This window comes from Anser anser (genome assembly GCF_964211835.1).
Source record: "Anser anser genome assembly, chromosome: 2".
In the NCBI taxonomy this organism is placed as follows: domain Eukaryota; kingdom Metazoa; phylum Chordata; class Aves; order Anseriformes; family Anatidae; genus Anser; species Anser anser.
The window spans coordinates 128948005-128971088 of NC_139721.1; the positions used below are offsets into that span (position 1 = coordinate 128948005).

Genomic DNA, 23084 nt, shown 5'->3' on the forward strand with positions numbered 1-23084 from the left:
GTAACACTGATCTAGGAATTGAAGAAGAACTGATAGAAGTATCTGAAACTGATGAAGGGTTTTACTCTAGGGCTGCATCTAGCACGAGTCAGTCTGCCTTACCTAACAGCAGCAACACAAGCAGTAAGAACCTTTTAGGGAAGAGCCAACGAAGATCTGGAGGAAGCAAAGCTGGAGGAAAAGAAAAAGAAGCAGAAACCTGCAGAGATCACTTATCACGAAAACAAACTCAGAGAGCCATGAGCGAGAATCTAGAACTTGTTTCCTTGAAGAGACTGACACTGACAACCAGCCAGTCCTTGCCTAAACCTGGTAGCCATAGTTTGGCCAGAACTACTACTACTGTGTTTAGTAAATCATTTGAACAGGTCAGTGGTGTCACAGTTCCAAATAATCGTGGTGGTGTATCTGGTACAGAGGCAAACAGGTTCTCAGCTTGCAGTCTTCAGGAGGAAAAACTGATCTATGGAACAGAAAGAACAGACCTTCCTCTTTTAAGCAAGCAACCTAACCAGCAGCGACCTCCTAGTATTAGTATAACTTTGTCAACAGATTGATATCATGAATTAGCAAGTATGAAAAAAGAAATATGGGGTTGTATGCCAATATTGGTACCGTACAGTAAGCTCCTTAATGTACTCTACATTACTGTCTTAAACCTCAAGCCCATACATTCTTATTCAGCTCACATTTGACAGTAATAGTGAATAGACTACAGTTTCAATTATTTTGCATCAACTTCTAATAGCTTGTTACGTTCCTCTTTTCACTCACTGTATTTATACTCCTGATTGCTTATGGCTTTGTGTGAAGTTTACAGCTTTACCAGATTTACAAACATTGATTGTTCAGCCACTGGCCAAGATATCTGGCTTTTTACAAATGCACACCATGGGAACAAATAGATCCTCTTTCCCAGATTCTACTTTTCAATACTTCTTGGCATAGGCAAAACTGAAAGCATTTTTTTTTTATTTAAGAGGAGCCTTTTGGCATGAGCATAGAATTTTGGAATGGCACTGTTAGAATATATGAGTCATGAGAAAGCTGTACTTACATGCAAGGTTAAAACTGGAAGGCATTGGTCAGTGTGTGATGTTATGGATGGTTTTTGTAATGTTAGTCAGTATATACTGCAGTGTTCATACTTCTGTATGCCTATATGCGTCGAAGGTATAGATGCATTTTGGATTATATGTGTATCTTTGAAACTCAGTCAAAAGTCATATGGTAGCAGTACTTGTGTATGGCAGTTCTTACCAACTGCTGTAATAGTCACTTTTCAGACAAGTGTGACTGACTCTGTATCCCTTTTGTACTTTTAAATAGCAAGCACAAAACTACTCATTGAAAAGTTGCCATCATCAATAGTTATTACTTATGAGGAAGAGATGTGCTTATGTAAGGGCATTGTAGAAAATATGGTATGAACCCTTTGCACTGAATCAAGCAAATCAGGAGTGTAAATGCATTTCACATGAACTTGTTACTTGAGACTAAGAGAATGCTACCAAAGGATGTGTACTTTCAGTAACTTGCAAGCACAAAGGAAAATTATAGTGTAAATATAACTAGCAGTGTAACTCCTAATTTTTTGTATCTATTATTTTTCTAGTTAGAAATTCTAAAAGAGCAACATGTTCAAGGTTACTTAACCTTTAACCTTCAGTCAGTTTGGTGACCTTGTTTGATACCAACTTTTATAAGCTTAAGACTTCAATTAAAAAAGAACATTGAAACTACTTATGCAGAAATAATACTTATTGCAGAGAAGCAATAGCAGACAAAAGCACTTCAGTGGCAGTGATTATCCGAGAGACAGCATATTATTGTGTGTGTAGAATCAAGGTGAGGATCTAATGCGTAGTCATTCCCAACTGTCCAGGTGTCTGCAGCTAGTCATCCCTTTTTGTCGAGAACATAGAAAGACCTTGTGACAGACCAAACACTAAAATTCTAGGAGACTTTTCTGTCTGCCTGGAGATAAGTTTAGGTATACCTTTTTTGACTTATACTGAAGCACAAGTAACTTTTAAGCAGCTAATGTTATTCAGGTTTATGACTGGTTGATTAATGAAAAGAAATAAGAAGACATAGTTGATAGGGTTAAGTTGTAGAATTCTACTACTTAGCAGACTAGATGTGTACATTTCTTAATATTCACTAAAGCAGCAGAATAGTTATGTTGGTCTACAGATGTTTGTCTTCAACTGAGAGTCTGAGTTTAAATGAATGTGCCACCCTTTCTTGTATTCTTCAGTTTGTTGTGTGACATTGTTTTGTTTTAGTACTGCAGTATTTCACCTTACAGTGAATGTTTTCGTAATTGTACATGAAAATTTACATTCCCATTGTATAAACAAGAAGCTTGTCTTGTTTAGTGTTTAATGCTTTGGCCAGTAGAATAAACTGGTGTATTTTTTTGGAAGTTACATGCTTTTGTAAATACTTAATACAGCAGAAAATTTTGCCTTTTTACTCTTTTGTTTTGTTTTGTTTTTTCCCCTGAAATACACATTAGATGACAATATATTTGTTTCAGATTGACTAATATATGTGGTTACTGGAGCATGCATAATGACAAGCAATGGAAAAGTTTCAGGCAGCTGATTGCAGACATTGCCTAGAAGTACATATACTGAATGTAAAGCTTTTCCTTTCCTTGAAATTTATATTAGATGTGATGAAGAAATAACCTGCAGAACTTAGGGCTGCCTCCTGATCTGTTCTTGCAGTGTCATATTTAACAATGCTGTGGAAACACCTTACAGTAACTAAAATAGAAACAAAAACTGGGATAGATGAATAAAATTGCAATTGACAAATGTTTGTTGTGACAGTATTATTTATGAGTTAGTGCTAAGAAACTAGAACTTATAAGTACTTCTGTTGGGTTTGTTTCGTTTCATTTAGTTCATGATCCTTTCAGTTATCTCCACAGTAGATATTATTTCAAGCTGGGTGTTGATATCAAAGGTGTTTATTACACTTGGAAGATCTGGCTTCTTCAGCTGTAAATCATTGGAATTTTGAGGCAACTAAAATGCCATAAAGTGTAGATACATAACATGTTTGCAATGCTGTTGGCTACAAGTCAAACAGCATTAAAGTTAGTTTATCCTTTTATTTTATACAGCTAATTATTCTAACTGTGCTCTGGCTTGAATCCAAAATAGAAACTGTCATTGGTACAACTGAAATTGTGTAAGGATTTATTCTTCCTTTAGAAAATGGTAAAAGAGGAAGTTTCTTGGTACCAGACACTGCTGCTTCCATACATGTGTGACGTTGTGTAAATGTGTCTGTGTTAGTCTCCGGAGCGACTCGGAGAATGAGCATGTTTTTGTGAACTGACATCACACTTTGATACTGATTTAGTCTACAGAATTTCTTTGCTGATGTAAGTAATAAAACTTTCAGCTATGCTTCTTTCTTTTATTTAAAAGTATGAAAAAATGGGGATGGGGGAGGAATGGCAGAATTATTTGTTGTCCAAACGTGCATCTTGACTTCCATAAGACACGTTGTGCTGTTTCCAGTGCAGAACTGGAGGGGGTTGGGGCAAGAAGCATAGTTATTAATTCTTTCCCAGTGTTTCTAAAATTTGGAAGGCCTTGGATTTGGAACATCATCTACTTGTTTTATACTGACGGAAGAAAAGCGTATATTAAAGAAGTTGAGGTCTTCTAACAGCACAGGGAAAATATATGAAGACATTACATATTGTAGTCTACCCGGTAGTAGGTAGTTCTGATGAATACACTCCAAATGTCACACACAGTTGCAACATTCTGCTGGAAAAAAAATGTTATGTAGGAGTGAATCATCTCAAATTATAATGAGAGAAGTTGTTTAATGCTGACATTTATAACTGACCTTACTGTTTTAATCAAAGGGAACTGTTTGCGACGATGGCTTTGAAAAGCAACATTTTTGAAACTCTTGACAGCAGAATAGAATTGTTTTTGTTGTGAGAATCTATAGCATTTGTGCAAAAGGATTATGACCTCTAACCATTTGATCTAGAGCTACAATGACTTTTCTGAAAGGGGATGTTGAATTCTCTTAAATACCTGACAGATTCATCAGGTACAGAAATACATACCTTTTAGCCACACTTCTCTCTAAGTAGGTCTCTTCTGATTTCTATGAGAATTTTAGAGATTTCTAACTTAATTGTCTAACTTTTGTCACAGTTTGAGGCTTACAATGCTATATATAGATATGTAATATATTGATATTTGTATAATTCTAAGACAGCAGACTAGATGTGTACATGTAATATTCACTAAAGGCAGCATAGTAGCTGCGTTAGGTGATAGATGTTTGTCTTCAGCTGAGCCTGAGTTTAAATGAATGTGCCACGCTTTCTTATACCCTTCAGTTTGTTGTGTGACACTTTTGCTTTAGTACTTCAGTATTTCACGTTACAGTGAAGTGTTTTTGTAATTGTACATGAAAATTTACATTCCCATTGTGTAAACAAGAAGCTTGTCTTGTTTAGTGTTTTAATACTTTGGCCAGTAAAATAAACTGGTATGTTTTTTTTGGAAGTTGCATGCTTTTGTAAATAATTAATACAGCAGATTTATTTATTTATTTATTTATTTTTTACAGGCTTTGTTGAAATACACATTAGGCAACGTATTGGGTTTACGTGGCAAGGCCTTGGTAGCAGGGGGCTGCGGGGGTGGCCTCTGTGAGCAGAGCCCAGCAGCTGCCCCATGTCAGGTCAGAGCCAGCTCCAGCCCACGCAGGAGCAGGGGTCTGGGGGGAGCTGCCGCCCATGGGGGACCCGTGCTGGAGCAGTTTGCTCCTGGGGGATGGACCCCGTGGTACGGAGCCGTGTGGGAGCAGTTCTTGAGGAGCTGCTGCCTGTGGGCAGCCCCCACAGGCTCAGTTTGGGAAGGACGGCATCCCGTGGGAGGGACCCCACATGGAGCAGGGGCAGAGAATGAAGGAGTGGCGGAGATGAAGTGTTAGGGACTGACCGCAGCCCCCATTCCCTGTTGCCCTGCACCACCCGGGAGGAGAAAGTAGAAAAAGGTGGATGAGAAGGAAGGTGGTTTTAGTTTCTTACTGCTCTGGCTTATTAGTAATAGGTAGTAAATTATATTAATCTCCGTATGCTGAGTCTGTTTTGCCCATGAGGATAATCTGCGAGTGCTCTCCCTGTCCTTATCTCACCCCTTGAGCCCTTTCCATCATATTTTCTCCCCTTTTTCCTTTTGAGGAGGAGGAGTGAGAGGTTGTGGTGGAGTTCAGCTGTCCAGCTGGGTAAAACCACCACAGAGAGCACTGTATTTGTTCAGCTTTTTTATTACACACACCTAGAAGTCACAGTAAAATTGACTGCATTACTTTATATGTACGGAATACCTATTTTACACACAGCAAGGCTTCTTGTCAGACAAGAAGCTGGAAAGCACTGAATCTCAGGTGAACGTAAGCAGGTGAGTTGTAGACTGGTTGGTGGCAGAGGTAGATAACTCCTGTCACTAACGTACTACTACCTGGGCACCTTGCAATCCCAGACAGGAGCACAGACTGGGAGAAGAACTCACTGAGAGCAGCCCTGCGGTGAAGGACTTGAGGGTTCTGGTGGATGAAAGGCTCGACATGAGCCAGCAATGCGTGCTTGCAGCCCAGAAGGCCGACTGCGTCCTGGGCCGCGTCAACAGAGGAGCGGCCAGCAGGGCGAGGGAGGGGATTGTGCCCCACTGGACCTGTTAGAGCGAGTCCAGAGGAGGGCCACAGAGGGCTGGAGCACCTCTCCTGCGAAGACAGGTTGAGGGAACTGGGCTTGTTTAGCTTGGAGAGGAGAAGGCTCTGGGGAGACCTCATTGGCCTTCCAGTACCTAAAGGGGACAAATAAAAAGGATGGAGAAGGACTCTTTACTTGGGTAGATAATGACAGTACAAGAGGGGAATGGCCTTAAACTAAATGAGGAGAGATTCAGACTAGGCTTTAGGAGAAACTTATTCACTCAGAGGGTGGTGAGGCACTGGCACAGGCTGCCCAGAGAAGCTGTGGATGCCCCATCCCTGGAGGTGTTCAAGGCCAGGCTGGATGGTCCTCTGCTCCAGAGCAGTCTTCCTGTTGCTGATGATAAATCCATAAAAACGTTTCTTGTCTACCTCCCATTGCAGATTCAGCTTCATTTGGGATTTGGCTTTCCTAACCTTATCTGTGCATGCTTGGGTAGCGTCTCTGTAGAACTGTTTGGTCTGCTGCTTCTGCTGCTTGTACACTCATTTTTTATGTCTAAAATGAATCATAATCTCCTGGTTGGTGCATGCAGGCCTCCTGCTGGCTTTGCCTGATTTCCTGTGTGCTGGGGTGGGCCATTTCTGAGCCTGGAGGAGGTGGCCCTTGAGCAGCATCTAGCTGTCCTGCGTCCCTTTTCTCTCCAGGGTGGTCTCCCATGGGCATCTCCCAAGCAGATTTCCCAGACAAGACAAGGTCTGTTCTCCTGGAGGTGCGGGGTTGTGATCCCGCATTTTGTTCAAGGCTCCTTTCCCTTCCTCTTACAAACGTAGTCGCTGGTGCAGCACTGCAGAGAAACCTGCGTGAACGGAAGAGCTTTTAGAGATGGCAGCAGTGGGAGAGCTTAAGTTCTGGTAACACTGAAAGTTTTTGTCATTTTTTAAAAAATCTCAAATCTTGAACTCCTTAATTCAAACGAGCAAAACTCAATTTCTCCTCATGTAATCGGGTAGAAAATGAAATCTCAGATTCCTAACAGTTTACTTGACCAAACTAAAGATTTTAGTTTCTGCGGGGTAAAAGTTAGAGTTGATGCAGTGGCTGTGTAAGATTTGCTATTTCAGTGACAGTGGGTAAAAGGGAATGTTTAAAATAGGCCGTTATGTGGTTTCAAGTAGGAATACTGATGGATCAGTGAAAAAAAAAAAAAAGAAAAAAATTGAATTTGAATCTTCTCTTCACAAAATGTGGTAGGGAGTACAAAAGAAGGTAACGGCACCCCAAAATACAGCCCTTAGGGGACAATGAGGATACCTTAAAGCCTATTTGTGGGACAGTTCGGCGTGAGAGAGATCTTTGAAGGTAACACAAGAATTTAGTTACAGAAATGACATTTATTTCTACAGACTTTACAACTAGTTGCTTGCCTTTAGTTTGTGATAACTATTTTTCATGTTTTATGTTAACCTAGCTCTGTGTGAAAGGGGACTTCAATGCTCATGTTTTCTCACAGCCAGCTGCTGCCAGGTAATAAATACGCCTGCTAATGCAGTATGACTCTAGAAATCTTTGTGAAACAAGCCTTTACATTGCAGGGCGCTCGCTTCATTAACTTGATTTCGAAAATGAGGGCATGTTTAATTGCCTGTTACTCTAAATTTCATGGGACAATACTGAAATTTAATGGCGTGGAAAGACTTGTGGAAGTTAGACTGAGTCATGCAGCCCTTCTGACAAGCTACCTAGTTGTTATTGTCGTTGATGCAGACTAATACTAGCAGTCCTCTATCTATGGTTTCTCGGTCTGGGTTATGGTGCTGGATTTTTCTAGTGTGAGAGAGTAGACTTCTGAGGAAGTGAGAAGGAATGCCAGTGTTTACCTCTGCAATGCACAAGATAAATGAAGGAGCGTCTGGTTTTGGCACAAGAAGGCCTCAACATGGCTGGGATTTGCTGACATTTCTGCAATACTACTAGTGAACCAAAACAAAGAACAAAGATTCAGTGTTTTTTCTGAAAAGATGCTTCACTCAGGCTTGCAAAGTGAATATCATCTTTTATTCTTATCGAAGTAGGAACAGAACTGTGATTCTTTAAAAACATAGAATCATAGAATCATAGAATATCCTGAGTTGGAAGGGACCCTTAAGGATCATCAAGTCCAACTCTTGATACCGCACAGGTCTACCCAAAAGTTCAGACCATGAACATGCACATAAGAACATGCATACGCAGACATGTTATGCATGCACATGTACATATATACACACATATGTATGGTTTCCTTCAGCTTCCCGTCAGAGGCACCATCGAATGGATCCAGCACATTAAGAGAGGGATATCCTCTCCGACACCTGGAGAGTGCACATCCCATCTCTTTCTTGCTTTTTATCCTGTGCAACTGGATACAATACTGCCTTGTTACTGCTCCCTATTGAACAGAGTCTGTGCATCTCCCTTCTTGCTGCACAGAGCCAAAATACTCTCAAATAAGCTTTTAAATCAAATGTTTTAGCATAGTTCTGAATAATGTCAGCAGCTGTCCTATTTTTACTAAAGTCCTTACTAGCAGGCAGAAGTCTAGGAAGAATAGACCTGATTTAGTAGTTCTGCTAGCCGGGAGGTAAAGATCTGCTTGGAATAATGAGGACAGGTACTGGGAGCTACAATTCTACTGAATCTGTTTGGATTATCCGAGTAATTGTGAAATAGCTGCATTTCTAAATGTCTAGAGCAGGGAAGGAGGAAAGAACTGGACCATGGGTCTCTTTACATCATTCTTTCTTCTGCTGTTTTTTTTTTTCAGAATCCCACTTAAAAATACACAGTAGTAGTTTTAGTTGCTTTGGGATTTAATGGTAGAACAGCAGCAAGGTTATTAAAGCATCTCTATCGCTGAATGATAGCTATTCAGTTCTTGCTGAATCCTCTGACAAATCTGAGCCTTGTTTCTTAGCTATTCAGGCTGGGAAGGAGTGTCTCAACTGCCTTGCAGACCGCATCACATTCATTACTTTAAATTTCTTCAATTACCCATGAAATATTGCTTTTTCCTGCTACTAGTGTAGGAAGCCTCACTGCAAAAGCATTGTCCCTGACACTGGCATGAACCTGAACATGTTTCAGGCATTCACATCTTCCCCAGCTCAGTGACTGGGAGATTTTCACCACTTCTTCAGGCCTCCCAATGGATTTCAGATGTGTTACGATGCCAGCAGCTGGGTACCGAAGCACTTGTGTGGTGGCAAGTTCCCTGTGTGGCTGCAGGAGTGGGAGAAGCATTGAGCCCAAGCAGCGTTTCAGCTGCCAGTCTCCTGAGACACTGCGGTCCGGACTCTAAATGGATTAGTCCACTGCTTTGGAATCGTTCCCCAAAATCAAATGTGCATAGAGACAAATAACTCGAAGAATAAGTTACTGGGCGATGGAGTTGTCCCTGATCCCACACTGTATCAGCCACCTTATCCCCAAAGCCTGGCATGCGTGATACATACAGCAGCATGACACATGCACTATGTTCTCGGTGAGTGACAGTGTTTTTGTGCCTTAGGAGCAGCATTGGATTAAAAGCTCTGTGATGCCTATGAGCACAAAGAGTTTTGACGCATTCTGGTAACGGTGAGATGAGTAACTTCTCAAATATGCCAACAAAATTAGTTACTAGGTAGATCCAAGGCATTTGATGCCATAATTTAATTTCAGGCAGAAAAGCAGAGCCTTAGGTGGAAGAATCTTTATTCTATTTTGAGATATTGAACAGCTTTAATATGCCTTGACATTCAGCACCACATTCATAATCCCTGTAATTACTCCTTCCTACTCTAATAAGAGCCAGCGCGGTACGGCACAAGTGCTGAGGGACGGTTTTGTTCCACGGCTGAAAGCAGGAACACGTTGTATAAAGCACGCTCTGTGCTCAACTGTGGGAAAAGAGGTGAATGGGAGAGCGAAACAGAAGCCTTCAGAGCAGCTCACAACGCCTGCTGCTCTTCCTCCCTGTCTGTCTCTGCAAGCAGTTCTGAGTGAGTGAAGAAGCCGGGCAAAATGAGAGAGACATAAAGGTGAGGGCTTGCCGGTGAGAGCTTTTGGAGGACAACTCTTCTCCCGTGACTCCCACGCAGCTCCAGGGGCAGGTAACATCCCAAGAGCCAGGGCTCGAGGTGTGTTTGCCCTTCCCGCCCCGCTGCCTGCAGCCTGGGCCTCGCTGCCTCCTTCCAGGAGAGGACCCTGAGCGCAGGCACGTGCCCCAGGAACAGGGCGTTACTTCTGAAACAACCTCACCTGGGAAACGAAGGGCCTTTGTGGGCAGCACTGGGGGCTGCCTCAGCTCTGCGTAGCTAAGCATTGATGGCTTTCTTGTCGTACTTTCCTGTTAAGAAGAACAGGACTGGTACCCGAAGACAACGTCAGGAGCCTCTGGTCTGCTTCTGTCAGAGGGTTAAAGAAGAAGAGGAGAGAAAATGAGTGGGTGTGAAGGATTTTCTGCTTTCTTAAAGGAGGTGGCCACTAGACTGGCTGCTGCAATGCCCCTTAAGCCGTAAGGAATACCAGAATTAAGGGATCTTGGTGAATGTACTAGCCATCGGATGGATGTCTGAGGGAGTTTTTGGAAGAGGCCCTGCAAAGAGCACAGCCTGGTCAGACAAGAAGTGGAGCCAACAAAGATGGAGGGCTGGAAGCTGTGAAGACATGTCAAGATTTGCAGATATCAAGCAAAGAGGTGAACGAGGAGCTTGTGGTTCATGAGGTACACAGGAACAGCAGGGCTGCTGGGATGGAAAAGCAGAGCTGTCCAGTGTGGTAGTGGGGTAAGAGCCCCATCCACCCAGAGCACGAGTGAGACACAGATCTGACTTTACAAAAGATCCCAATGTAAAAAAATGCCCACTGTCTCACTGGTTTGGTTTGGCCAGCATAATGTGACTTAGAAATTTTTTATTATATATTTTTTTTTCAGTCATGCAAGAAGTCTGCATAGCAAGACTGAGAGCACTCATGCAGCAGTTTGTGGGGCTTGTTGCTATAGAAATAACTCACTGCAATAGCTGTTGTGCATGGAGCATGGGCATGGAGAGACCACAGTACTGAAAAAAGGCACAGGGAAGGGTGGTGGAATGGTGGCAGATTAAGAAAAAATGGGAAACAGCTGTACGGCCTTTGGGCAAAACTCTCTTGGTTGGGGTAGTGTCACAGGTCTGCCTGTGGGGACACGTTTATAATCTTGGTGGAGGAATATTACCAGAAACTATCCTTAGGAGGGACTGAAATTTCTTGATTAGAAGACAAATTACATCAATAATGTATTTCCTTATCACTTCTGGAAGCTATAACCAACAGACTTATTAAACAAAATAAAGAATAGGGTATACTTTTTCAGACTTTGAGCATTTTTGTTGAATAGTGTAGGGATTAGATTCCTGAAACTGGGAAAAGTTAATTAGCCTCAACTGGGAATGGTGCTGGTGAGACCAAACTACTGGTATGTAAACCACTTTGTTCAGCTGGGGTTGTGGTACTTCTAGGCAATGTTTCATTGTACCACCGTACAGAGAAGTAGGAGATAGTTACAGATAAGAACCTGTTTTGGTTTTAGATAAAGAAGAAAAAATAGACCTGATTTGGAGGAGTTTTTATTTGCAAAGGGCAAATTTTGAGAAATGAAGGTGGCTGGACAGTGAAGCTTACTGGCGTGAGATAAGGTAAAACAAAGAAAGAAAGAAACAAAAATATTCAAATCAAATTTAGTCAAAGGACAGAATATCCAGCATTTGCTCCTTAGAAAGGGGAGAAATCTTGTATGGAAAGCTGGCATTGGACATATAATTAATTCCCTTTAAAAGTTTAGTTGTGCACCTGTAAGCGACTGAATGGAGGGGAAGCAGAAAGAAGCATACAGGTTAGCAGGATCAGAAAGTCCTGGGGGTGGACTGAATTACTAGAAGACAAATTGGTTCAACGTTTGCAAAGGAAATTACAGTACATGTAAAGTTTCCTTAATTATAAAAAGAGAAAGGGAAAAAAGAGAAGAGCAGGGCAGGAGCAGGGGCTGAGACCATCAAACATAAGAAAATGTTTTGAAGAAGATTGACATTGCCACCACATGGTCGCTCAGTACAGGGACATAGCGACGCACGTTCAAAGGCTAAAGCAAACCCTGCGGTACGGTTATGTTCCTACAGCTAGTGTCACAACTGCTTCTCTGGATTAACAGTGAAAGGTCAGGCAGTCCCGGGCAGTGCGTGGCCTCAGCTGGGCACCGTTCCCTGCCACAGGGACCAGAGCCACATCCAAGGGTTAATCCAGCTGCCACGTTGTGCGATCTGCTTGTGGGGGACTCCTCAGGCCAAGAAGAACAGCAGCTCGCTCGGTGAGTCATGAGGTCAGTGGCTAATCTCCTTTAGGCTTTTAATTATCACAGCAGATTCAATTTCCCTGAGGCTTCAACCAAACATAACAGAAGCCTTTGCACTGTTGTGCTGTGCTATGCAGGAGTGCTTGCATTAAAATCTGTTTTTTTTTTTTTTTTTTTTTTTTCTTTTTCTTTTTCTTCAGCCTGCCTTGCCCAGGCACACAATGTGCAGTGAGGCCGGCTTGGGCTCAGCTGAAGCCACTGCCCAGGTCTCTCTAGCAGTTGGAGGGAAGATGCCTCAAAAAAAACCAATTTGACTATATTTGTCCAAATTTCTCAATACCTACACGCACAGTCAGCAAGTTATGAGCTAGCATAGACTCCCCTAGCCTTGCTGCTCCCCTCTTTTAACCTCTGCACCATTCTGACATACAAATCAAACATCAGATAAAACACCGAGCATCTATGAAAGCAGGCTTTCATAAGGAAAACAGAAGAAAGTCAAAACAGAAGTGCAAGGTGCTCAGCCAGACATCTTCCTATGGACTGACATGCAGGTAATGGCCTCAAAACCAGCAGGATGGAAAATACCGACTCTCCAACAGCAAACATGGAGCACTCGTGTCACTTTTCACCTGCCACTCTTCCTCTCAGCAGGGATGTGTGAATTCCTTCAGCTGAACTCATCCCAGTTTATAGTTATTGGGGAAATTTTCTTTTTCAGTAGAATTATATAGAAGGTGGTTGACTTACCTGAAAAAACCTGCATGGAAGTACATGAAATGAATGCTAGAAGGGAAATGCTGGTTAGCTACTTAATAAAACTGGTAAGTTGTACCTTTTTATAAGCTACAATATTGCACAAATGAGATGATAGTTTTGCTGTCATAGCTGACCAGTGTTAATGACAGCAATTATAATGCTCGTGGAGAAGGAAGTCTGCAGAAATTGTATTTCGTGTATAGTGCTCAGCTGCCTGTCAGCCGAAAGGAAGGTCACCTAATTGAACGTAACACAGCCTGTCCTCTTCCTGGTGCCCATCAGCGGTTAATTATCGCGTGCGGATGCATGGCTGTACGTCACATGCTCTTGTGTTACAGGGCTGTCACGCTACCGACCGCAGCACTGCTGGCTCTGGGAGCTGCGTGTCCCGGTGCTGGCTGCACCACTGATCCCTTGCTGCTTTCAGCTTTACACAAATATAATCTTCGTTGCAAGAGCGGGATTAAAATGAGGCCAAGTATCCTACCAGAATCCAACAGGCAGCTCCATCCTTGCTAGCTCCAGGGCCTAACAATTTATATACCTGGCACGAAAGGTGGTACAGCATGGCAGAGAGGTAGGCCTAATGCTGCTGACTGGCTGGCTGCAAAAGGGAGGCACTTCCCAGCAGGGGGCCCTTGACGTCTTCTGGTCTGCTTCAGGTGATTCAGTATTGGGCAGCACACAAAAATGTGACATTTTGTGGTGACAGGAAGGCAGTTAATAGTCCAGTTTATTAGACCGTGTATGCTGTAGTCAGCGTGTTTAATCAGCTTTGTTCCCTACTAACAAGAATAAAAGCTGGCGAGTAAACTGAGGCATTTGTTGGAAAGGGTAGTAGAGACTTTACAGCATTTTGTTGCCGGAAGGTGAGAAAATGTCCAGCTGCCTTGAACTGGAGTAGAAAGCACAGCATTTACACATTTATCCACCTGTATCTGGAGAACAGGGAGTTAGCCAGCTGTTTTCACCAGCTTACACAAAGGACTCAAAAGCATGGATGGAAAAAGAAAGGACAATTAATGGTTTGCCCATCTACAGAAACCACATTCTCCTCACGATAGCCGCAGTCAGAAATGTTGGCTCCAGAAGGACAGCACAGAATTAAGCTGATTTCAACCTCACTGAACGTGCTGCAACATAACGAGATGCGGTTTTCCCCTCTTACCTTAGCTGAATCAGTGCAGCACTGTTCAGAAATAGATTTACTTTCTTCTGTCACTATTTACACTATTTAAGAGGAGGCTCTGGTATTCTTTATCAATATTTCCACTCACCTGAAAGGAAGGTGGATGTTCTGTCTTCCACCAGCAGACATCTTGACTTCTGCATTCAGTACGCGTGGCCTTGTGGATGCCCAGGAGAGCAGGCTGTCATCCTTCATCCTGAGTGTGTGCTCACCGCATCTCCCTTTGGAAAAGTTTACCCGTCCTGCTGTGGGTACGTTTTTATAAACATGCATCTCTTGCAGGCAGGTCATCACTTAAAAATGGTGGCTTACAGATTTGTTTTTCCTAGGCCAGCACTAAGACACCTTGTGGAACAAGAGCCTCCAACATGTGAGCTCCGTGCCTTCTGCAGCAGCAAGGGGAGCGTGGATCCAATACTTTGCTCTGCTTGGTCCCACACTTCTGGAGGTGTGGATCCACTGCTGGGGCATCGCTGGAGCTCTCCTTTCTGTCATAAGGTAGCTGCTCAAAAGGTATGTTACTGAGTTACACCCTCTAAGGCATAGGAGCACTCTAACTTGGCTGCTGTTGGCCTCCAGGTACATCTCCTCGCTCTGGCCCCCATAGGAAGCCACAAGCAGAAAAGCAGGTGCCCGCTGGGAGCCATTCTGGGGTGCTCTGCTCCAAAAGGCTGAGCTGAATGTCACTTCTCAGAAGCATTTGCATTTCTGAAAGCACAGAAATCTATCCATGAGCTGGTATCTACTAAAACACCAGACGGTTCGGGGCAGCGTGCCCAGAAATGTTGGTATTTGTGCTGAAAATGTAAGTATTCGTACATCCCACTACCTGCTTTTGTCTTTGTTTAGTTACGGCATGCATTTGTTTTGTCAGGCTGAAGCAAAAATACCATGTTGCCTTTTCCATTTTACTTGGGGATCAAAATGATATTTTGTAAGGCACGTATCTGCCTTGCACTTATGAAGATGAGCTCTTCCTGGGAGCTGCTCCTGTGTTCACGGTGGCAGCCTCCACGTAGCTGCTTCTAGACTTACTTGGAAACTGCAGTGACAGACAACAAAGAAATAAGGATGATTTTTTCGGTGCCCATATCTATGTTTCTGGGTAGGCAGCTGTAATTGCTCTCAGAGTCTTGCTTATAAAAGTCGTATTTGAAGCGCTTTGTGCAAGGCACGATTACCATTCGCAATGCCTGTGAAGGAGGGACGTGGAATATCCCCAGTGAGCAGGGAAAAACCAAAAGCACCACATGGCAGTATTAACACCACCGAAAGCTTACACAGGAGTCACGGTGTTATGGCTTGAGGTCAAAGGAATTTATTTCTTCCTGTCGTACAATGGGCTGCACATTGGCAGATAATGTGGAGTCTTTTAGCTGTGTTTATCAAAATTTTTGCTTTCCCTCTGAGTTAATAGACCCTGGGTTGCCCTAAGGTGGGCGAGAACAAGCTGGCTGCGGTATAAACCTTCCTCGGGAAGAAGGAGCTGATTCCCCTAATTAAAGGTATTGTGTAGCTTCAGTGTCAAGACATTGAGTCAATAATTGCAGTTTCTTCTTACTGGCCTGGCCAGGAAAAAGTGCCTTGCTGCTGAGCAGTGCTGTTTTTTGTAATGCTTTGTACTTTGCTTGCTGGACCTAATTGTGACCTTGCGATCCAAGAAACACTTGTCGTCTGTACAGGGCTGGCTGGGAGCACAAACTTCTCTTCCACAGAAATGGCAGCATTTTGAAAGGCTTTGTTCCTAACTGGGACTTTCGCATGAAGAAATTACGTCAGAAACACTAGCGTGTTTCTTTCTCATTGTCCCAGCGTATGTTCCATATAAAATATGTAAAAGGAAAGAAAAATTATTGTAATTAACAACGTTGCAATTAAGCCTGCTTAATTCTGAAACAAGCGTGACCTACAAAAAACAAGGAAAAGCATTGAGATTTCCCTGAAAAATGTTGAAATCATGGATTTGCCTGATGAAGGGATTGATTTTGAGAAAGGACGTTTTTTGATGGAAAGTGGGTTCCTGAAATGTATTTCAATTAATGTCATTTGTATTACTCACTTCTCACTGCTGAACTGAACATCCTGGATTTTAACATACGGCAGCGTGCTGTGTATTCTAGTTCTTGCATTTAAAGTGACTGCAGCAGCGCTAAATGTGTTTGCTAGAACAGACCCTTAGCAGAACCCAGATGTAGTTCATCTACTAAATGACTGTTCCAGAGGAGGTGACATTTCTCGTGCCACTTGCCTGTAGTACCTCCTGGCTGATCTTGCCAGCTCCCAAACAAGTTTGTGAGTGTAACTGAATTCTGGTCCTCGTGATCATAGATCTGACTGTGATGGCTTTTGTTGTTATCAGTGCTTCACATAAGCTTAAAACCAGGACTGTTAGAGGCCCATGAGCTTCCCTCAGATTTATCTCCTGTGGCTTGCGTGGCCAAACACGCAGGAGGCAGAGTGGTGCCTTCCCTCTATGGCTGGAGTAAAGCCTCAAACCCTTCCTCTTGGAGATTTGACAGTTTTAAGCTTCATTCACAAGTGGAGCCTGGGTCAGCCACTCTTTGCATCACACCCTTATGCACGCAGGTTCATGGGGCTTTCCAGGATGATGTGGTTGTCAGCTCTTTTTTTTTCTTTTTTTTTTTAATGTCAGCTTGTAAATAGAGTTGATACACAACTGGATGAGGGCTTGTTTATATTCTGGCAGCTGCCCATGCACCTCCTCCCTCCAACCTCTTGTTACTGCCATGTTGCCTGCTACAGATGCTCCAGTCTTGCAGAACTGAGACTGAGCACATGTGGCATGGCTGGATTGAGTTCCTGGTGCTTGGCTGCTTTCACAGCTTAATTAAACTTCAACAATTTAATTTTGGGGTTCTGTAATTTAATAGTGTCTGAATTAAGACTCTTCATCCTTGAAGATGACTTCTCCCCCCGCCCCCAAGTTCTTACTGTTTATCAGCTGGCTGATGTGGTTCCTAGCTAACTAGGCTTTTTCCCCCTTGTGCTCACCTTTTGACTTGAGATAAAGTGTGTGCCAAATAGATACCAAGACAGAAGCTTTGCAAGCCTTCTAATATCAATTGCAAGAGAACAAATATAGTGTGAAATTCTGTTCTTGATCTCTGTAAATCTTGAGGTACTCCAGAGAAGACAGTTTTGAGATTGCTCTAGATTTAGAATATTTTACTCAGGTAGAGAATCCAGTTTGTGATGGGAATTGTAAAGTATTTGAGTGTTGTGCTGGCTTAACACCAATGTGTAGCTAAGCACCACCACACTGCTCTCTCACTCTCCTTCTTCAAAAGGACAGGGGAAGAAAAGACGATGGAAAATAAAAGCTCACAGGTTGAGATAAGGACAGCTTCCAATTACACCAATTACATCACAGGCAAAACAGACTCAGTATAAGGGTGATTAATATAATTTATTTTCTATTGATAACAGACTAGAGCAGTGCGAACTAAAAACAAACTAAAACCACCTTCCCCCCCCCCATCCACCCTACTCTATGTCCTCCCCCCGAAGCAATGCAGGGGAACGAAGAATGGGGGCTGCGGTCAGTCCCTGACTCTGCGTCTTCTCCACTCCCTCACGGTCACTCTCTGCTCCTGCTCCACGTGGGGTCCCTCCCAAGGAATGCCGTCCTTCCGAACTCTTATCATGGGGTAGCTCCTGGACTCCTTGCAGAGGCCACCCCAGCAGCCCCCACACTACCAAAGCCTTGCCATGCAAACCCAGTGCAGGGCTTAGCCCCGGTCTCTGAAAGCCTTCACCTTTCTCAGGCCTCTGGTTAATATTGCCAGGCACCAATCTCCAAGTAGCCTCAATTCCTACTAGCATCTGCCCTCTTCTCCTTGACCTGCTGTGAGGCAGGCTGTTATGCTGTGATCATGTTACTGGCCTGGCAAAAATTGCAAGCGTAAGACTGTCGATAAGCATCTGGAAAGACCAGCTCATGGCTAGCCCTGGGGACAGCAAAAGCCAACTGGCTGGTGAGCTACCAGAAATCTTTCTGCTTTCTGCAGAAGCCCAATCTAAATTTCAAGTAATAAATAAATAATTGTGTCAGAGCAAACATGTAAGCTCTTTTTGTGATAACTAAGTTCAAATACAGATAGCTCCCAGGTAACATCTAATGTTTAGTCCTCTCAGAGGAAGACTTTTGCAGTACTTACTAGAAGGATGTCAAGGCTTACTGGCATTTCGGTGACCAGTTCAAGAGTAGAAACTACTAAGAAAAACAAACACAAAAAAAATGGTGTGAACAACATTCAGACTCATTTCTGCACGTGGATATGTTTCTGGCTTGGAGCCAACTGGGGAAGAAAAGAAATTCCTATACATAGAATCCCAGAAGGTATAACAGGAGTTGCAGCAGACTGTTGGATGCTGAAGGATGTCAAGAATGAGCTTTGTGATTAGGAGTTCCAGCTAATTTAAGCAGAGCCTGCTCACAGGTAGTAGACTCCACAAAGTTCTAAACAAGGAATAAATTGGTGATTCTCAGCTGCTTGTGACAGTGAGTATAAACATACGCATTTATCAAAAGAGGGAAGGACACTTGAGCACTCATTCAAGGGCAATGGCAACCCGACAGTAATAGGCTTTACTGTCAAGTGATGTGGAAGTATTTTTTCAGTCGTTACTCCCATATTTGAAAGCACATTGCCAACGTAGCTGATTTTGATCAAATATGAGTGTATTAGCATTATGCATAGTATACTTAAATTTATTATCTTTTTTGATTTTGGCTTTGTTTATCCAAAACTAAGAGTACTTTGCCAATAAAATACCACTTTATTTTTGTCCATAAGCACTCAATAATGTGTTCTTTTTTCATATAGAATATATCTATCCACGTTTTTCCATGTAGAAGAATATAGCAAAAACGTTTGGTCAATCTGCCTACAGCAATAGCCACTGCTCTATGACAGTTATTTGGCATTATCTGCAGCTCCCTTTGTATCAAGATGGGCCTGCTCAGCAGAACAAACACAAGTGTACTTAACAATGACATTTTATGTTTCTGAGTTAGTAATATCTTAACTACTCTTAAATCATGAGCTTTTTGAACACTTTATATATTACAAATAAAAGGGACAGTTGAGTACAAACAAACAGGAAGATATACCACCGAAGACTCATATAAGAAGTTATATGGAAGCTACATGGAAGAGGAGCTGAAAACCCGTGAAGCTTACCAGTAGGAAAAACTTGCCATGCCCTTAATAACTATTACGGGTTTTAACTGAAAGATGTAATCAGTCACACAAGTAACAATAACAAGGTAAAATTCTCCTTCAGCTTAGTGTATTGAACAGATAGAGCTGGTGCAGTGGAACTATCCTCTCATTTTTCTCTATCTTCAGGGCATTTTCAACATTAATTTTCCTATATGCCTTATTTCACATAATTGCTTCAACAACACATTTTTTTTGTACATTTTTATGTTTATAGCTTACAAGCTGTCTGACAAAAAAACTTTAATTTCAGAGTACAGAATGGGTTTATCTCTGGTTGTAATCTGAAGGAAATTTTACCAAGGAGGGTTTCTGTTTTTCTTATGGAGCAAAAGGTAAACAAAGCCAACTACAAGCTGGGAAGACGGACTTAGATTTATCTGGGGACAGACGGATACTGTCCTTCCCATGAACCCACATCTTTGCTCTCCAACCGCTCATTGTGCTACTTCCTCCATTTTATTCCTCCATTCTGCACTGAAGATGAAGAGAATATTAGTGCTGTTGCAAGAGACTGAGAGGTGACATTAAGCAAAAGAGCTAAAGCCTTTGCACACTGAAATACAGTACATCTAAAAGATATTGGAAGACATTGGTACTACACTGGAATTAAGATTTAATTTTAGACTTAAACTATGGTATATTACATGTATCCTTGCCCAGATTATTGTATTTACCCTGAGAGTATGAAACATTATTTTTTTCTGGAAATTTACAAGTACCAATTTAAAATTAGGGATGCGTTAAAGAATAAAGAAATCTGACAGTGGGAAACACGTTTCTTAAAGCAACAGTTTTAGTTAATTGAACCATTAGCTTTCTTGCTTTTTCTTGAGCTAGCAGGTACTGGTTTGCTGCAAAATTAGTCTGTAAATAAACACCTACAACTAGCGGTCATTTTGAGAAGAGAAGTTTTCTTCTCAGATAGCTTGTAAGCCATAAACAGAAAAATCATTTACATATAGAAAAGTGTTGATGCTTACCTTGTGCAGAAGAGAAAATTAATTTCTTCCCTTTTGAATTGCATCGTCAGGCCTCTGTGAGCTATGGAAAGTTATGAATATTTGGAGATGTCAACTCTTCATGAGGTACACAAAACACACAGAGAAATTATCAACCTGAAATTCACTGCCTGAATGTACAGTAATAAGTTTTCGGATAATTGCCACATTGTACTTTAAATCACTGCCAGCCATTTCTGACTCCTATTTTAACAAGATTTGTCTGGAAATAAACCAAAAATGAGTAACACCGTGATAGGTTATGCAGTTTTTGAGTTCGAACTCTTAAGTGCCCACTCATTTACATTCTACCTTATGATTTTGAACGTGGTCCTTTTCATTGGAGTCATAAACCAATGACTAATTCACACCATCAACACGATGGCCACTGCAAACTGGCAATAAGAAAAATAAGAAAAATGCATTGTGCAATGTGCTCATTCATTCTACAAATGGAGTTTTTAATATGCAGCACCAAATGTTCTCTGGTATATCTTACACAAGTCCTAGGCATGGGAGGCTTAATAACAGTATGCCTCCAGTTTTTTCTAGAAACAGAACAATTTATGCTAAGGCTTATGCATAAAAAAATGCAGAGCATTTTAATACTTTAAAAAGCTTTTACAATGGGTAATGACCTCATAAGACAGCATATAAAGAAAGTAGAATACTTATATTTAATCAAATAAAAATAGCAACTATATTTAGCTATTCAACTTAGTGCCTTAATGAAGGAGAACACTTAATGATGAGTCACAAATCCCATGAATGTTACTGACCACAGGTACAGTAAACAGGATGGTCTTGGTGAGTTAATAGGAAGCCTAATGTTTTGCTCATAATTTGAAACCCTCATAATTAAAGATGAAAAGAACGAAAGAACAATCGGTTAGCATCTTAACCCTTCACCTGTATGCAAATTGACTTTTTAACCATACATTTCCTAGTACTCAGACTGGAATGGCTTTTAAGGTCTACATAGAAAGGCGTTTCATTCCTTGGAGAGAGTACAATCTAACTTAAAAAATGACAAATATACAAAAACATGCAGATTACTTGTTTTAATAACATACAGTTTTTAGTGCAGATCTTCAGCCATCTGATCTGACCTCTACCCAGCCTCTTGAGGAGAAAGAGCTATACTCTGCCTATCAGGTTACCTGTCCATTTCATTACTGTAAGTTCCTCAGCAATTTGGGCTGCAAGCAGTCATTTCCATGTTTGTAACTGTTAGACATACCATAGTTTATTTATGCCAAAGATATACATGAGTACTGGACTAGATCTCAGAAATCTGGATTTTGTTCTTGCCTCTGCAGGTCACCTAGACTGATAATTTGCAAAGCTACCTCTCTATTCGTCAGTTTTTTCATCTATAAAGCGGGGATAATGATATTCACTCATTTTTAAAAAACGTTTTAAGATATACGTGATTAATTATTAAGCAGCATGGATTCTCCCCTGTGAATAGAACACAGCTGCTAATAAACTGACTCATCCACTTTCATATTATCATCTTTATTTAAACATTCACTGTTCTTTCTGCAACACAGCAAAACATTCATTTTGTCAAACAGCAATTGTAAAGAAGCTTTTATCCAGTGGAAGAGTAATTAGAATAGTAGAGAAATTCCATCAGCTTTGAGCTCGAGGGACTATCTGTTATTTTAAGTTCAAGTAATTGAAGTAGCAAGAATAGTTTCCAATTCAAGCCTGCCCTCCCCTGGTGTTAATGAAACACTGCTAATAAATTTTAGATCAATGTTGTCTTAATGTAACAAAGAAGGGGAACTAAACTGAGAGAGAAGCTGATACAATGTATTAATTGAGACCTTTAGTCAGCTTCTCTTTTTTCTTTTTTTATAGTAGCTAAATAATTTGTAAATATCTTTTTGAAGTCCCCTCTAGGCTCACTGGCTGATTCCTGTCCTTCACATTTTCAAAAGTCCGCCAACACAACATTCATACCAGAGTTGTCAGAACTAATATTCACATGGGAAGTAACATTCTGCACATGGCTTTAAAGGGATTATTAGAAAAACTACAGAAAAATATTTTGCTACGATACAGTTAACAATTCTAATATACTGAGCTATACGTATCAGTCAAGTACTAGCATCCCAGGAGACCAGTATCAGTCTAGTCTAGTACCCTGTCACTAAAAGCAGTCCTTCCTCCCAATGTCTGAAAAGAAAGAAAAACTTTTAGTACTGTGTTTATTTCAGACAGAACTTTCCATCACAAATCTCACAGGCAATTAACTCATTGCTTGACTCAGGAGGACTGTATTTAAAGCACAAAGGTAATTGGAGAAAAACAAACAAAAACTATCTCAGTTATACTTACAGCGATTCATCTACTATGACTTCAACCCCAAGGTGACATTTGTGTCTGGAATACAAAACCTGTGCCACTGTGCGTTGGAAGATGAGGTGCCTCTGGTTCATTTATCTTGTCATCTTCACACTTCATTACACTTAACAGCATTTAATCTCTTGTGGCTGCTACCTAAACCCAAACTGGAGTAGTACAATGCAGTTTCTTTAGATGTACACTTAATGTACACTTGAAAAAAAGAATGAAAGTATTATAGAAATGTAATTTTATTTGGGCCTTTCAAATGTTTGAAAATCAGGGTCAGATTGTGTCAGGTATGTCTAACAGACTTTATAATGCAGAACATAAGGAACTCTCAAGAGTTCCTTGAATATCCTCTGCATATGATAAAATTCTTGCTGAAATGTCTGTCATTCAAAATAAAAACTTTAGGAGTTCATATAACATTTTATAGGAAACAGTGAAAGGCGACAGTGAAAGACACTTACAGATACAC

The 23084-nt window shown here is 41.5% G+C and overlaps 2 protein-coding genes across 9 annotated transcripts in view; one reads left to right on the forward strand and one right to left on the reverse strand.

Moving 5' to 3' along the window:
• Positions 1-4553, forward strand: part of HYCC1 (hyccin PI4KA lipid kinase complex subunit 1) — a 45337-nt gene extending 40784 nt beyond the window's left edge. For 6 of the 8 annotated variants that reach the window (XM_083824510.1, XM_083824512.1, XM_083824511.1 and 3 more), the window contains one exon: positions 1-4553. In XM_083824510.1, coding sequence (XP_083680636.1) covers positions 1-557 — 557 coding nt within the window. In that variant the 3' untranslated portion in view covers positions 558-4553. The other 2 variants (XM_083824517.1, XM_083824515.1) reach the window with 2 other exon arrangements.
• The window catches only part of LOC310894442 (uncharacterized protein), a 26526-nt gene continuing 5923 nt past the window's right edge, over positions 2482-23084 (reverse strand). The window contains exon 6 of the mRNA XM_083824522.1: positions 2482-20294. Within this exon, the coding sequence (XP_083680648.1) occupies positions 20280-20294 (15 nt within the window). The 3' untranslated portion in view covers positions 2482-20279. The remainder of the gene's footprint in view (positions 20295-23084) is intronic.